The sequence below is a fragment of the Macaca nemestrina genome, chromosome 19 (assembly GCF_043159975.1).
Source record: "Macaca nemestrina isolate mMacNem1 chromosome 19, mMacNem.hap1, whole genome shotgun sequence".
NCBI lineage: Eukaryota > Metazoa > Chordata > Mammalia > Primates > Cercopithecidae > Macaca > Macaca nemestrina.
The window spans coordinates 9,922,868-9,940,120 of record NC_092143.1 but is presented as its reverse complement, the minus strand read 5'-3'; the positions used below and the strand labels follow the sequence as shown (position 1 = coordinate 9,940,120).

Genomic DNA, 17,253 nt, shown 5'->3' with positions numbered 1-17,253 from the left:
TTTATTAATCTGTGTATTGCCACACAGGGCTAAGCCAAGCTGACCCAGCGGAGGCCAAGTAGGGGCTTAGTAAATGCAGAGTGAATTCATGAATGGGATCAAAGCTAGAGCCCTAGTCTTGTGCCAAGAAACTGAGTGGTGCTAAACTGCTGGTTTGGGAGGCTAGAATCTTGTTCTGGGCTTTATTAGCATTTCGCTCAAGTCAAGCGAGTCATCTTGTCAAGGCATACTCTGATGGTTGCAGAGAAGGCAGAACATGGCCTTGGAGGAAAGAAAACATTCCACACGATTTAAACACAAGGCCTTTGCAAAGCAGTGTTAGGATCACTTAACGTGGTTTATGGAACCAAGAGTTTTTCCTGTGAAATGACTTTCAGAAAGCCTTTACAGAATTGAAATCCTGTCATTGCAGTGTAGAACAATGTACAAAAAAAGTTTAGAAAATATATTTCTGGATATAGAAGTAAAAATTTGCCATGGGAAATTGCACAAAAAGAAGAGTAAGAAAGAATAATTCTGGAAATATGTTTCATAATCTTCCAAATAGATCAAAGCTAGACACATGGGCGTACTTAAGAGATGAAGCTTTGCAGCCCACATGCGTGGGGCATCTTCCTCCTCTGTGCATTGGGAACTTGAAGGTGAATGATTCTTGTTCTGAAGGAACTCTCGAGTATAGAAGAACATCTCTAGATAATGAAATTCTTTTTGTTTATTTTGACACATGCTTAAATATTTAAAATATGCATAAGTTGTTGAGTTGACTAGGCTTGTTACTGCAGTTCTAGGGAACGCCTTTACTGTCGTCCTGGGACATGGGCGGGCAGCAGAGGAGCAACCGGGGTCAGTGCTGAAGGAGTGGACTCCGCTAGAGCCCAGCTGGGAAGGACGTGAACACTGGCTCACACGTTAGAGATTATACCAAAAAGCAAGGTGCCAAAAGAAATAAAGGTAGACACAGGCTTGTTCTTTGTAAACATCATGAAATATTTGCCAAATGCTCATGTGTAGTAGGCAGTGATCTGCTCTGCTGGGTGCAATAGAAATCCCGGTCCTAACAGAGTTGACATTAAGAAAAGATTGGGCCAGGCGCAGTGGCTCACACCTGTAATCCCAGCACTTTGGGAGGCCGAGGCGGGTGGATCACAAGGTCAGGAGATTGAGACCATCCTGGCTAACACGGTGAAACCCCGTCTCTACTAAAAATACAAAAAACTAGCCGGGCGAGGTGGCGGGCGCCTGTAGTCTCAGCTACTCGGGAGGCTGAGGCAGGAGAATGGCGTAAACCCGGCAGGCGGAGCTTGCAGTGAGCTGAGATCCGGCCACTGCACTCCAGCCCGGGCTACAGAGCGAGACTCCGTCTCAAAAAAAAAAAAAGAAAAGAAAGACCGGGGTATTGTTGTTCAGAAGCTAAAGGATTAAAACTGACTAAAATAAAACTTTTGTGGAAATATTTTTTAATATGACTCTTCTTTTTATTTTTTAGAAAATGGCTCCAAAGGTTAAATGAAGCAGGAAAAATACATAGATGCAGCCTTGCAGCCTCTCCAGATGTTTGGGGATAATATTCCAGATAGAAATTTTGATCCCTTGGATTAGGTAACTAGTCATAATGAAGAAAATTAGTCTTAAAACCTTACGGAAATCTTTTAACTTGAATAAAAGTAAAGAAGAAACTGATTTCATGGTAGTACAACAACCATCGCTAGCCAGTGACTTTGGAAAAGATGATTCCTTGTTTGGTAGCTGCTATGGTAAAGATATGGCCAGCTGCGATATCAACGGTGAAGAGGAAAAAGGCGGAAAAAACAGATCGAAAAGCGAGAGCCTGATGGGTACGCTCAAAAGGCGGCTTTCTGCAAAACAGAAGCCAAAAGGCAAGGCGGGCACGCCCTCTGGGAGCTCTGCCGACGAGGACACCTTCTCCTCCTCCTCAGCACCCATCGTCTTTAAAGACGTGAGAGCCCAGAGGCCGATAAGGTCCACCTCGCTCCGCAGCCATCACTACAGCCCCACGCCGTGGCCTCTGCGGCCCACGAACTCCGAGGAGACCTGCATCAAGATGGAGGTGAGAGTCAAGGCCTTGGTTCACTCTTCCAGCCCGAGTCCAGCCCTGAACGGCGTGCGGAAGGATTTCCACGACCTCCAGAACGAGACCGCGTGCCAAGAGCAAGCCAATTCACTGAAGAGCTCGGCTTCTCATAACGGAGACCTGCATCTCCACCTGGATGAACATGTGCCTGTCGTTATTGGACTTATGCCTCAGGACTACATTCAGTATACTGTGCCTTTAGATGAGGGGATGTATCCTTTGGAAGGATCGCGGAGCTATTGTCTGGACAGCTCTTCTCCCATGGAAGTCTCTGCGGTTCCTCCTCCAGGGGGAGGGCGCGCTTTCCCCGAAGATGAGAGTCAGGTAGACCAGGACCTGGTTGTCGCCCCAGAGATCTTCGTGGATCAGTCCGTGAACGGCTTGTTGATTGGCACCACGGGAGTCATGTTGCAGAGCCCGAGAGCGGGTCACGATGATGTCCCTCCACTCTCACCATTGCTACCTCCAATGCAGAATAATCAAATCCAAAGGAACTTCAGTGGACTCACTGGCACAGAAGCCCACGTGGCTGAAAGTATGCGCTGTCATTTGAATTTTGATCCGAACTCTGCTCCTGGGGTTGCAAGAGTGTACGACTCAGTGCAAAGTAGTGGTCCCATGGTCGTGACAAGCCTTACAGAGGAGCTGAAAAAGCTTGCAAAACAAGGATGGTACTGGGGACCCATCACACGTTGGGAGGCAGAAGGGAAGCTAGCAAACGTGCCAGATGGTTCTTTTCTTGTTCGGGACAGTTCTGACGACCGTTATCTTTTAAGCTTGAGCTTTCGCTCTCATGGTAAAACACTTCACACTAGAATTGAGCACTCAAACGGTAGGTTTAGCTTTTATGAACAGCCCGATGTGGAAGGACATACGTCCATAGTTGATCTAATTGAGCATTCAATCAGGGACTCTGAAAATGGAGCTTTTTGTTATTCAAGGTCTCGGCTGCCTGGATCTGCAACTTACCCCGTCAGACTGACCAACCCAGTGTCCCGGTTCATGCAGGTGCGCTCGTTGCAGTACCTGTGTCGTTTTGTTATACGTCAGTACACCAGAATAGACTTAATTCAGAAACTGCCTTTGCCAAACAAAATGAAGGATTATTTACAGGAGAAGCACTACTGAAAGATGAGAACCCTGCATCTTGCACTTTGGGAATAAGAACAAAAGATTGAAATACAGTTTACAGACTTTCATTGCCATCAAAATATTTTGCTGCCATTACTATTTCAGTTTTATGTGTAAAAGAGTCATCAGTTTGTTTAGGGGTTGGGAAATGTCAGCAAGGTGTCTTGGGTTTATTTTGGTTCTTTAAAAAGGGAAGTCTTGAGGTTTTAGAGGTGTGAATTATCTTTCATCAATGTGCAGAATAATCACAATGTGAATTATCAAATTCTCCTAATGCCCCTCCCCCCAGTCCTTTGCTGCTATCCACTGTGATTTTTATGCATTAAAAGCACATTTCATGTGTATTCAACCCTAAGTAAAGCTGAATGAAACTTACAGAATGGAAATTGCTATGTCTTTTTAAATGGCCCATTTTCAAAAGATAGTGTTGAATAAACATACCTGTGTGATAAAACACAGAATTTACTATACACTGAAGATGAGTTTTTAGTCTCTTTAAAAAGATTTATTTAGAATCGTGAATTGACATAATCTTGGGTAATGGAACGGAGATCTGCAACTTATCTTTTAACAACACTTTTTTCTAAATTATTTCTAAGGTTGTGCTAATTCTTTTGGTTGTGAAAAGTTGAATTTTTCTGTTGCCTTCATTTTCATCTTATAGTTTGTCTATTTTAATAAATGGCCTTACATTAAAAAATTGTAAAGAAATGTATACCACCGATTTAGAAATTGTTGCCTTTTCTGTAATTGAACTCGGGTACAAATTGGCGCATAACATGAAAACCTATGGAACTAGAATTATTATTAAAGAAATATTAGATGATCATAGCTTCCTGTGATAGCATTTTTTTGTGTGTTACCTATACTTTTGGTAAAATGTTTTATCTGTGATTTCTTTAGCTTAGTCAGCATTTTCTTGGGTGAACTTGATTGTCAACTAATTTTCATAAATGAACTGGATTCTCTTGCAACATTAATGTTTATAAAAAGTTTTAAATTGATTTGAATAGAAAGAAAACATTGTTTTAAAGTTGGACTTATATTTTTCTTCTATGTAGTTACTATAAAAGTGTGCTGGATTTGACCAATCCTTACCCCCACTATAAAGAGAACCCTTGATGACTTTAGTTTAAAAATCGTGGAAATTATTTAAACCATATTAGATAATGATGTGGAAGTCATATTGTCTTTCATGTATACTGCCATTTAAAAATAGGTTTTTAAAATTTAGCTAAGTCTTAAGTAATTTGCCATTGCTAATTTATCTCCTTGAGTCGGTTGTTGGGGAGGGATGTTATATTCAATAATTTTTAGCTATTTTGAAATGCAGAGTGTTTATTCATTTCACAGTTCTGCAATGGATGTAGTATTTTGGGATTACCCTGTCCAGAAAATTTTCAGCTACACACCTTTAAAGGAAAAGGTTTCTATTTCAGATGAAACTTGTAATTTGGGATGGTTCTTCCTTTGTCACTTAAAGGAAGAGATAGGAAAAGTCTCTTACCCACTTTAAACATGAGGGTAAAGGTTTAGGTCAAACTTACTGGCTTTGTCATTCAAACATATCTGAATCCTCACTTTTTTCTCTTTATTTTTTAGGGTCAGAACTGAGATATTACCAAGAAAAGGCACAATACCATAATATTATGGTCTTATGGTATTTTGACTTAAAGGGGAAAAGGTACTTAATTTTGGTGGGATGTTGATTGTACCTTGTTACAAAGACTCATTTTCTCATATGTTTTCTCCTAATAAGATGGAATATGGAGTATACTGTAATAATATAATTTAAGTGTTCATTATAAGCTATTTGGATTAAGAACTATTACAGAGTTGTAAGCTTGTTATCAAATTAATGCAAGACATTTAAACTATTTTTTTGCAAAACTATTTATTTTTAAAACAACTTAAAGTATATCTAGGGTGAGTTAAAAGTCCCTGTGCATCTATATTAGATGGCAGGTTTTGTCACAGAGTCACTGTGTATTAATAATAAATGTTGAAATGGCTTCTCCGTGTCTCCAGAAGCATTTACATGTCCTCCTTGTGAGATCATGGTGCACAGAGGTCTTTGGACTGCCCTGAACCCGTCTTATGTGGACATAACCTATTCCCTGCGTTTTCTTATCATGTCATGTGTTTAAGATCTACCCGCTTAGTGTCAAGATTATTCAGATTTTCATCTAAATGTTTTTAAAATTGTATTTTGTGTTTTAGTGGAGGACAGTCTTGATACTGTTCTAATTCAGAAAGCCAAATTTTGATGCGCTTTTATATGTTCATAATACATACTTTAGTATGCCGTATTCTAATCTAGTTTGAAATTGTCAGATTCTGATAGTATAATGATAAAGTCAAACTATTTGCCAAAAAGTTAAATTTACAAGCAGAAAGATGTTTTGCGATATTTTCTACTTTTGTGTAGAAAAATAACCATTTGGGGTAGGCAGCACAACAATGTGAAAGATTGGCTTTATATGATAGTAACACAGTCTGGTTAAAAGTGGAAACAGGGAAAAGAGAGAGAGAAAACTCATCATTTAGTTTGGTCTAGACACAATTCGGTTAAATTTTAGGATTCGATTGGCAGTTAACATATATGACATGGACACAGCCTATGAGTGCTTTTTAAATATATGCTTCTAAAAATCTGAGCTCAAGGCAAGAAAAAACAGGAAAGCTGTATCCATTTGCCATAACAGATGAATCAGAGTTGTTTTCTATTAAATATTTCATCACAAAATATGATGGAGGCCAGAAGCTGTTTTTAGGCTTACTATAACACTATTATGCATTTTTATAAATAATAAGAAGGCTATAGAAAGTACTTGAAAAATATCTAATTCTTTCTCTTTCTGTCTGAGGAAAACTCTTTCTACTTGGTGCAATAATCTGAAAATTTAGAAGGTCAAAACATGTCACAGGAAATGATCATAGAACTAAAAATAGTTTTTAAGGAAACCAGCTACACGGGGCAACCATCTTGCTGTTGAAGAAAATAAAATTCCAAAAGGCTAAATCATTGGCATAAAGGAAACAAAACCCAAAGTATACGTTGTAATTTTTGAGCCAGTATTATTGAAACAGAATAAAAGTTACTAAAATCTAACATAGGTTAATGCAATGTCTCTGCTAGTGCTACAGGTCTAAAATAATCCTTGTAACAATGCTTTCAGAAATGCCAATTTTAACTACTGTACATTTCACATTGTATATGGGAGATATTGCTTTACGAATGAATCAGAATAATACATTTTCATTTAAATCCTAATTGCTTTTCATCCAATATGAAGTCTTAATTTCAAAATGAACTCACTACCAGCAATAGGCAGTTCTCTTGAATAATAAGGAACAATAGCCAGTTCCGTGAATAACTTTAAAATTCTAAAAGTGTTAGTACACTAGCAATCACAAATTTGGTTTCTTTGAATACTTTTTTAATCCTGTAAAGAAGGTTTTTTATAAACATTCTTTTTATTAATCAGTCATAACATGGCAAAGTGTGTAGTTGCTGTTTCTGAAAAGTGATCCAAACTCTACATCCAGAGATTATGAAAAATTCTTATAGAATTTTGTAATAAGTATATACATGTTGGGTTAAAGAAATTTCATAGTTGTTGGAGTGCCATGAAATTAATACTTGCAATTCAGATTGCGGTAGTTTACACTTTTTCTGTATGTTTCAAATCAGGTGTGTACCATTTGTACTGAGACCACCACAGAATGAATTATCCAAAGTCCATTGATTTTAATACGTGTTTTGGTTTGTAAACAAATTATAGTAATTTCTTGCACATTTTTGGAAATTAATTGTATAAGAATTTATGTATCTGCTTCTAGATACAGTGTGTAAATAAAAAATTTCGTTCACAAGACCTGCCTTGTAGTCTACTTAATACCCTGAGAGGTGCCTGATTTTAATTAGTATGGGGTTAACTGGATAACTTCTGGGTGTCCCAGGAACTGCACAGGGGCTGGAGGGTGAGAACCAGCAAATTTTAGTAAAAATGGGAAAGCAGAATCATGTCCCTAATGGAAGATGTCAGCTAGTGGTGCTAATCTCCGAAAGCCTTCCACGTGAAGGCTGGAGCTAGTGAAGAACTTGTACTAAGCAAGAAGACTAAATTAAAACTGACACAGTAATGAAATCTCACTGAGAGAAGCCTAGGCTAAATGATACAATGTTTGGGTTGTGGCATATTAAAAAGCATGTCACTATTAATATTTCATTGAAATAGAACCAGGTCATTAAAGTTCATATAGGGGTCATTTAGAAATTTTTTCATAGATAAGAAAGAGTTCTCCTTATATCCACTGTATTGTATTGTATCAGAGTTCTTAACCATGGGATTAAACACCCACTTTATTTTGTTTGAATACTTCGTAGACAGATTCTTTTTTTAAAAAAACGATGGCTAATTCAAAGATGAATTTTCGACTGATCTTGTTTGGAATGTATCACAAATTTTCACTTGAGTGAAACCCAATTTGGATTCAGTGGAATACAAATAGCGCGGTCTCTAACCCCATTTTCCAGAGCTGGTGTCGGTTGACAGCATTGATGTTAACGTTATACTTTGCTGATGATGGTGCTAACGAAAGACTATCGTGGGATCAAGAATTGTGCAAAAGAACAGACTTCACAAATGTACACCGTCACCAGGTAAACAAACTTTGAACTGTTTTAGAAAATGAGTGTTTCATGTTCATCTGCCTCTTCTCTAGGGTTATTCATTTAATAAGATAGAGGAACAGGGAAGTTTGTTGAGGCCAAGCTGCATTCCTTGTAGGTGCTTGTCCTGAAAGGCCACCTGTGAGGAGGGCGAGGGTGAGAGCAGGCGGACGCTCTCAGAAGATGAAAGACCTGCTGCTAGGCTGCCAGATAACACAGAAAATACTGTGTCTGCGTCAGAACTTCCATAATAACATTTTGTTTGTTATAGCCAATTTTTTTTACTACCACCTCTAAATTTTTCCTTTTTTTTTTTTTTTTTTTTTTAAGCCTCACAGATGTTACTTATGCTTTTCCTAGGCTTTCAACTTTCTGGATCAAAAATAGTTTAATCTTATTTGTGTTGAATTTAGCTTTCATGTCTGCTGTTTTGGCCTAGTGGCTTTTCTTCTTTCAGATCTTCAGCTTCGTTTACAATTCATTGTTTGTTTTTTTTTTTTTTTTAAATGGTTGTTTAATTCTTTTAACTTTTGTTGTATTTCAGTTTCTAGTTTTGGGGTTACCTAACCTTTTGAATCCTCTTTTTAGCAAAACGTGACTCTTGTCTTCCTTCCCTTCGTGTATGGCTTGTTTTGTTGATGGATTTACAGCTGCTTTGACCCTTGCGGCTCTAGCCAGGCTCCCCCTCATGTTGGAATTTTCCAGAACAGTTTTCCTAGACCTTCCCCTGTCAGACTTTACAGTTCCATAGGGTCTTTGTGTTCCTTTATGGAAACGGCAGATTGGATGGAGTAGAAGTATCAGTTTATGACATAATTCAGTCCTAGTAGGAAGATCAGTCATAAACCCCAGGAAACAACCAATGGATCTGAGAGTGAAAAGTACCTTTTGCTTGTTAAGATTTGATTACAGGCCGGGCGCGGTGGCTTACGCCTGTCATCCCAGCACTTTGGGAGGCTGAGACGGGCGGATCACGAGGTCAGGAGATCGAGACCATCCTGGCTAACACGGTGAAACCCCGTCTCTACTAAAAATACAAAAACTAGCCGGGCTTGGTGGCGGCGCCTGTAGTCCCAGCCACTCGGGAGGCTGAGGCTGGAGAATGGCGGGAACCCGGCAGGCGGAGCTTGCAGTGAGCTGAGATCCGGCCACTGCACTCCAGCCTGGGCGACAGAGCGAGACTCCGTCTCCAAAAAAAAAAAAAAAGGTTTGATAACAGAAGTCAAATCCAGAGACCCCAGGAGTGTCCCAGGCCTGACGCTGGCAAAGAACCAATAATAGTGAATATCTGGGCGGGCATTCATCTCGGGGCACAGCTGAGTTTTGTAGCCAGATTCCTAGAACGCTTTCGTACCAGCCTATATTCTTCCCTCCTCAATACCAGGCAGGCAGTCTCACCACCACTTTTGGAGGAGTCATAGGAGGGAAAGGCTCCCTTACATAGAGCCAAGCAGAGCTGGCTAGATCAAGGTTTATAAATAGGGCCAACTGTCTTGCCTAGAGAGAATTGTGGGCTGTCAAATCTTGTCCTTGTTAACTTTGGCTTACAAACAGGGTAAATATTAAATTGAGCAGGGCATGGTGGCTCACGCCTGTAATCCCAGCACTTTGGGAGGCTGAGGTGGGCAAATCACAAGGTCAGGAGTTCGAGACCAGCCTGAGCAACATGATGAAACCCCATCTCTACTAAAAATACAAAAACTAGCCAGGCATGATGGCATGCACCTGTAATCCCAGCTACTCAGGAGGCTGAGGCAGGAGAATCACTTGAACCCAGGAGGCAGACGTTGCAGTGAGCTGAGACTGCACCACTGCACTCCAACCTGGGCAAAAGAGCGAGACTCCATCTCAAAAAATATATATATATACACATTGAAAAGGAAGAATTCCCTTTGTAATCATAAGCAATGGATTTCCCCACACCAAGAAAGCCCTAGGAGGCACAGATATGGATATAAGGGTTTTTCCGGATCTCTCACTTGGTTTCATGGGTCTAAAATGGTGGCATCCAGGGACAGTAGGATTTAATTACACTAGGTCACAAGGTGAATATACAGGTGTCACTGGGTATCTGCATGGGATTGGTTCTAGGACCACCCTCTACCCTCCCCGCTCTCCTCCACCACCTGTGGATACCAAAATCTACCAGTGTTCAAGCCCCTGAAAAGGCCTCTATCTCTGTGGATTCAAACCAGCAGATACAGAGGGTCAAGAGTAACAAATGCTTTGCCTTCCCCAAAGTAAGGGATAAGTATGAACAGTAATGGCTGCCTGTGGGCATAATAGTGGCTTGAGTAATCCAATGACTTAGCCACCCAAGCAGAGTCAATAAAAATTATTGCATTTATTCATCTGTCTTTATTTCAATCTTTCCCATCCCACCCAACCAGACAATCAATACTCATTCTCCAAAGGTAATTCAAGCCTTATTTCACAATGTCTTCTCTCATTATCCCAAATCAAATTGATTAACCTCTTCTCCTTGAAACTCTCCTAGGCCTTAGAAAGAAAAAAGGAAGGGAGAAGATACAACCTGTTTCACTGTTGAAAATGAAGACGAATATGTTCAATGATCCTTATAAGGGTGTATGTCCTTACATGACATTTTAATTTTAAAGATGACAGAATGGCACATGACACTGTTCAGTTTTTTCTTTTTCACACCCCATCAAAACCTTCAGCTTTTACACAGAATTGTTGCTATGCTTCATTCATACTTCTCCAAATTTTCTAATGGAGACTCTTAAGCTATCACGTAATTCTGAATCAACAAAGCTTATGCAAAAGGGATGAGCTAGCAATGTAACAGCCACTCAGTGCATCAGCTTTTTGGTCATTTTGTTAAATAAGATTTTAGAGTTTCCCTGTGGGTATGAGATTATGAAATCTTCCAGTTGAAGCTATCAGTGTAGTAATAAGAAATACCTTTCTTACATGTTACTCAAAACTGGCAGATTTGTGAGATAATGATTGTCTCAGCTTTAGGTGTCCGCATTTGAAAAACTTGGATGTGGTGCTCTAGGATTCCTGCAGGTAGGGAGCTGGATAAGGGGACTTTTTAAAGTCTTTCCAACTTGAAATTTCTAATAAGGTTTCTAAGACAAAACCTAAATAGAGAAAAAGAATAAAAGATTTGGAGAAAAAAGCTAAAAGGAAAAAAAAAAAAACTTGTAACATAGTTGCAATAGGCTGAGTCCACAATGAGCCCATCAGTTTGGTATGCCCATTTCATTTAAGTTCCTGGGATAAGATCCTTGGAGTCAAGATGTAACCAGGCAGTGCATGGAGCACTTCTCTGTTTAAATGCACCATTGACTTGTTGCCCATGACACCATCAAGAGTGTTCCTACAGACCCAGTCAGACAGCTTGGTCAGGCACAGCCCAAAATGGGCCACCCATTGACTCAGAAGCTGTTTTTCAGCCTTGAGTTCAAATTGTTTCCAGGTTTAGTCAGGGTTGAGGGGCCCTGGTTTTAAAGGGTAAAGCCAAGGTGCTCAAACAGTGTAGCAGGGAAACAGCAGTCCCAAGATGAATCCCAGACCCCTTTGACAATCCAGTGAATTTTGTCCCTTTCAAGCTCACTTTACTATTCAAATGAACTGAATGTTTAGGTCCTTCCAAAATTCAGAAGATGAAATCCTAATCCCCAAAGTGATGGTATTTGGAAATGGGGCCTTTGAGAAGTAATCAGTTCATGAGGGCTTTGCTTTCATGAATGGGATTAGCACCCTTATGAAGGAGGCCCCTGAGAGCTCATTGGCCCCTGGAGAAGGTGCTATCTATGAAGCAAGAAGTGGGTCCTCAATGGACACCAGATTTGCTGATGCCTTGATCTTGGACTTCCCAGCCTCCAGAACCATTAGAAAGAAATTTCTGTTGTTTATAAGCTACCCAATGTATGGCATTGGGTTATAGCAGCCCAAACAAGATACAAATCTTTACTTACTCCCACACCCCAAAATAGAAATACATGTAAAATTGTGCCTATAAAATAAACTACACTTCTCAAAGGTGAGTAAGGCTACTATTACTTATTGGAAAAACAAAATAATATGGTAGATCAGTTTTTGATACCATTTTGGCTTATGTTTACTATTTCAATAGATGTTGAAAGTGATAACTAACAAATGAAATCATAGACACTACACTTTGCCTGGCGATGATGGGTGTGGTGTACACTGCTAGTTGCTGAGGCAACATCATGTCTCTATTTCATCCTCATTAAGAAAATTTTAATTTTTACAGGAATGGCAGTGTGCCCAGTGAAAAAACTACAGTTACCAGACTCTCTTGCAGCTAAAGGTGGTTGTGAGACGTAGTTTAGGCAAGATATACATTTATTGGGGTTCTGGAAATGTTCCACTTCCTGCTATAGCCACTTATCCTCCCTTCTTCATCTTTCTTCTTCTTCTCCTGGCTTGCTAATGTAACTCTCAGATGCTCAGCAGTTACACATGCAGGATGGAAAAGCCGAAAGGTCAAATGAGCTGGCCCTGGAGCAGTTGCACTGGGCCCTGAAATGAATACTTTCCTACTGTTTGCAAGACAAATAAACCTCTTATTTGTTTAAGCAGTGTCAAAGTTTCTGTTACTCTCAGTTAAATCAATCCCAACTAGAGAGTGCAGATTGAGAAACATCAAAATTTTCCAAAATTCTATGGGTTTTATTCATATCAAGTTGTCTTCTTTATTTTCAGATGAAGGAGAGCTTTAGAAAGATGTGTTTGTTGTTTGCATGCTTCATTGCAACAGCCCTGCCACACTAGGAGGAAGACAGGTTTGGGTCCTGTCTTGGTGATAAAGGTAAAACTAAAGGACAATCAGACCTCATCAAACTTCTCTTCTGAGGTAAGCTGTTGAATACAATATTTTGTTGAACATAATAAAAACAGAGAAATGTCAACGATAATGATACCAGAATGCATCCTGTATTTCTATTAATGAGGAAACTATTCTGGAATTAATACATAGAATTGATCGTATGGCATATTGCCTATTTGCAATGTCATCCCATGCCATTCTCTATTTACAGAAAAAAAACTTCTATGTAAAAGCAAGGAAAATGAGAGAAACAATAATTTAAAAGGGGGATCTAATTTCAGATGATGAATGCCAACTATCAATGAACCTATACCGACTGTGTTTTTGACAAAACTAATAGTCCAAGCACCTAGAACTGTTACCCCTTTAATTGTTGATCCCTCATTTTTTAAATCACAAATATGAGTGGCTACGTGCCTTCTTCACAGGGTCGTGGTGAGAAGCAAATTGAAGCCAGTGCCATTTTTTCCACCTCATTTCCTTGGGTTGCACAATTTTGTGGGAATTTTCTGGGAAAACTTCAAAGCGGTTTAAATAGATCTGTCCCAACCATGCAATTACAGGAGCTGATGACCTTTCAGAAACAGTGACAAAGTTCAGAATCCCATTCTTCCATCCTAGATGGGTAACATCAACTTTCCTGATGGTGAGTTTGTCAGAGTCCATTCCCAAGAGTGGGGTGGTGGGGTCAGGGGGGACTGTTGACAGGCAATGATTTCTGTGGAGTAGAAGAGAGCAAAAGAGAAAAAGAATGTGTTAGTTGTGACAGACACTTCGGTTAATTGTTCTTCATCCACTTTTCCTTGCCGGCCTCTCAATGTAGATGCTGAAAAAGCAAGATACTCATTTTTCCAGCCACCCGTGCAGAGCCAGAGAGCCCATGACATTCAATAGATGTAAGGTTGAGAAAGACTTTCATTCCTGAATGAAAGGAGACAGGCCTGGGAGAAGAGTTTTCTCTTGCCATCTTTGTGATCTCTCCACTTCTGACGTGAACAGGGTCAAGTAAAGACTTGCTGTCTGGAAGTGTGGCAATGACTGGGTGGCCGTGAGTCATCACACTTAAAGACAAAAACTAAACATGCTGCAGTTGTTGGAGTGGAAGGAAAGAAAGAGCATGGGACCCCATGACCAGTCTGGGAAAATCTATCTCTGAACATCTTATTAAGTACACATTGAATGTCCTTTCTTAGCAAGTAGGTTGTTCCTCCCAGCTCTAGTATCCCTCAGTCTTGAAGAACATACACTGACACAGACAAGTGGGATGCACAAAATCATAGGGGTTCAAGAAAGGTAACCCCAAAGAAACTCAAGAACAATACAACTCTAAAAGTTAAATCATGAATAACCACTCTCAGACTTAGCATGTTAGTTCTTGGAAATATTTACCTGGCAGAGATAAGAACCCACTGGGACAATTTCAGGGTTCTTCAGCCACTGAATCGATTTTAAATCAATGCCAGATGCCTCTGGGAGAAATTTGGCATATCTTCTTCATTGAGAAGGGGTACAATAAGCACAGCTATAAAAATCAAGGAAACCATGAGAATGGTTTCTTATATTAATACAGCAAACATATTCCTGAAGGGATTGATAATTTCATTTTGTTTTTAATAATAATCTTTGCAATATCCTGGTGGGGAGATGGAGAGATAAAGGATGATTACTACCACGTTAGAGGGGAAAAGATAGAAAGAACATGACATGAAATGATTACCTGTAAGCCATAGTTAAAATGTAGCCCCATGTAGACAGCCAGTAAGACAGCAGAGGGAAGATTCCAGATAGCTTAAGTTGTAGTCTGGCCTCTGTCCCTCAGGCACTCTCTCTAATGACTCAGCAGGTCCCAATGAGTCACTCAGTGCCTTGCACCTCCCAGAAACTAGGCTAGGATATAAAGAGAACGCAGATTAAAAAGGAAAACCAAACTAACTCATTCAAACCATTGTAATTAAGGCCACCTAGTCACTTTTTGACTCTTAAACCTTTAGAATAAAAAGCAGCCAAGGAGAAAAAAAAAATAATAAGGAAATCACCAGTATAAAGAAATATACAAGAATACTTAAATGTCAGCAGTATTGTCAAACAACTTCTACAAAGTAAGCAGAAATGGAGTAACTAGAAGTAACAGAGGTGAGAGAAATATAAATATGTTAAGTGTTGAGAGTTAACTAGGGTTGTCAGCAAATAAAACTTTTTGCTTATTAATAAGGCATGCTATAACTCTTTCAAAATAACATAAGTGGCTTGAAATAAAGTCTATATAAGCCACATGGCCTTTAAAATATAAATAACACAGCCTGAGTGGAAACCCTTGCCTAGCCACATACTAGCAGTGCCATTTAGCTTCTCCCTGCCTTAACTTTACTGATTAAGTTTATTGCGGTAGTAATAACAGCTCCAACCTCAGAGGGCTCTCACTTAAGAGTTACTTTATCTAAAATTTCTGAAACGGCACCTGGCCCAGAGTGAATACTATGCAAGCGTTTATTATTACAAGAATTGAATAATGTAATTAACAGGTATTTTAAAACATATTCATATATATATTTAATATAAACATTTGGAAGATGTAAAGAACTGATCATATCTTAGGACTTTAAGAATATCTCAGGCCGAGTGTGGTGGCTCACGCCTGTAATCCCAGCACTTTGGGAGGCCAAGGCGGGCAGATCACCTGAGGTCGGGAGTTCAAGACCAGCCTGTCTAACATGGAGAAACCCAGTATCTACTAAAAATACAAAAAAATTAGCCGGGCATGGTGGCGCATGCCTGTAATCCCAGCTACTCGGGAGACTGAGGCAGGAGAATTGCTTGAACCTGGGAGGCAGAGGTTGCAGTGAGCCGAGATTGCACCATTGCACTCCAGCCTGGGCAACGAGAGAAATTCTGTCTCAAAAAGAAAGAATATCTCAGCAGATTCTAAAAATTACAAAATATGAAACCCACATTGTCTGACTACATTACAATAAGTAACCAATAATTATTTTGTTAACGGTAACATTTAAACACTCCCTCTTTGCCTCAACCCACCACCACTGAATAAGGCATGTTGTTTTATAGGGGTGAGAAGTTGGTTGTAGGTGGTGGCATTTTTCCTACCATGGAACCATGAGAAATTTCCCCTTTTTCTTTGTTAAACGAGATAGCTGGTCTTGAAGTCCTTGAGTTCTGGATATCCCTGACCTAGAGGAAAGCTCATTTTGTTTTACGAGGCACATTAGGGGAAAAAAGTTTTGTTCTGGGGGTGCGAAAACAAAGTGGCCCTTCCTGGGGAGATACTTGGATTTTATGAGACCAAGAGTTGGGAGTGTCTTCAGGTACAGGACCTTGGTTGGGGACTGGCTCCTGTCATCCAACACAGAACCAAACACCATGGCTTTTGGAGCTCAGCCAAGATCCCCAAGGCCATATTTGATGTTAAGGGTGTGAAAGCCATGATCAGAACCTGTCTTCTAATAAAATTATATTGTAGGCATCTATTGTTACAAAGTAAACTATCCCAAAACTTTAAATTGTTGACTTAGAACAATTTATTACAGCTCCTGATCTCGTGGGTTTGGAATTTGGGTAGGGATCAGCTGGGTGGTTCTTCTATCCTAAGAAGGGTTGGCAGCACTCAGTGTTTTTCAGCTGACAGATGGGCTGGGCTGGAGGGCTCTAAGATAGTTTCCTACACAGGAAGGCTTTGTGCATGTGTCTGTTCAAAGATGGCTGAAGAATCCGCTTAGCAGGGTTGGTTGATCAGGGCACCTACGTGTGGCTTGTGCAGCATGACGATCTCAGTGCAACCAGACATTGTAGATGGTGGCTCAGGACTCCAAGAGTGAATGAGACAGAGCACCATGGTCTTTTATAACCCACACCAGAAGTCCTCTACTGTCACAGGTACTATTTACTGGTCAACTCAGTCACAGGCCAGCCCAGATAAAAGGGAAGGGTTCATAACCCCCTTAGTAGTAGGGAGGCCAAAAACTTTGCAGCCACAACTTTAAACCACCACAGCTATGTCAGTATAAGCTTAGGGGAACATCAAAATGAACTGGGAATCAGGGTCCTTTCTCCCATTTCGTGGACTGCATAAGCCACCAGAATTCATGTGTAAATGTACCTAATGGAAGAGAAGCCAGAAGGAGGCTGATGGTTTTAATTAAATATTTTTAATCACATCAAGAAAACATCCATAAATTCTTAGTTTACTAAAGTTTTAAAATTGTTACATATTGAAAACAAATGTATTCATGTAAAAAGTACCACAGAATTTAAAATATCTCTTCTTTACTGTACCTCAACAGATTTTTGTTGGCTGCTGTGGCAAATATCACACACTTAGTGGCTTCAAATAACACAGATGTATCATCTGACAGGCTGGAGATGGTAAGTCCAGCATAGGTCTCATTGAGCTTAAATCTACGTGTTCAAGGGGCTGGGTTCCTTCCTAGAGACTCTTGCGGAGAATCTGTTTACTTGCTCATTTAGGTTGCTGGCAGAATTTAGTTACTTGAGGTTGTAGAACTGAGATCCTCATTTCCC

General features: G+C 39.9%; 1 protein-coding gene across 3 annotated transcripts in view; it reads left to right on the top strand.

Moving 5' to 3' along the window:
- Window positions 1-17,253, top strand: part of LOC105476945 (suppressor of cytokine signaling 6) — a 122,269-nt gene that overhangs the window by 32,213 nt on the left and 72,803 nt on the right. Inside the window, exons 1-3 of one of the 3 annotated variants that reach the window (XR_011616807.1) lie at window positions 8,915-12,747; window positions 13,284-13,366; window positions 17,016-17,097. Coding sequence is in view for 1 of the 3 variants with exons in the window: in XM_011733253.3 (XP_011731555.1) it covers window positions 1,613-3,220 (1,608 nt within the window). In the remaining 2 variants the exon portion in view is untranslated. Of the gene's footprint in view, window positions 1-782; window positions 897-1,486; window positions 12,748-13,283; window positions 13,367-17,015; window positions 17,098-17,253 lie in introns of those variants that run through there. The other 2 variants (XR_011616806.1, XM_011733253.3) reach the window with 2 other exon arrangements.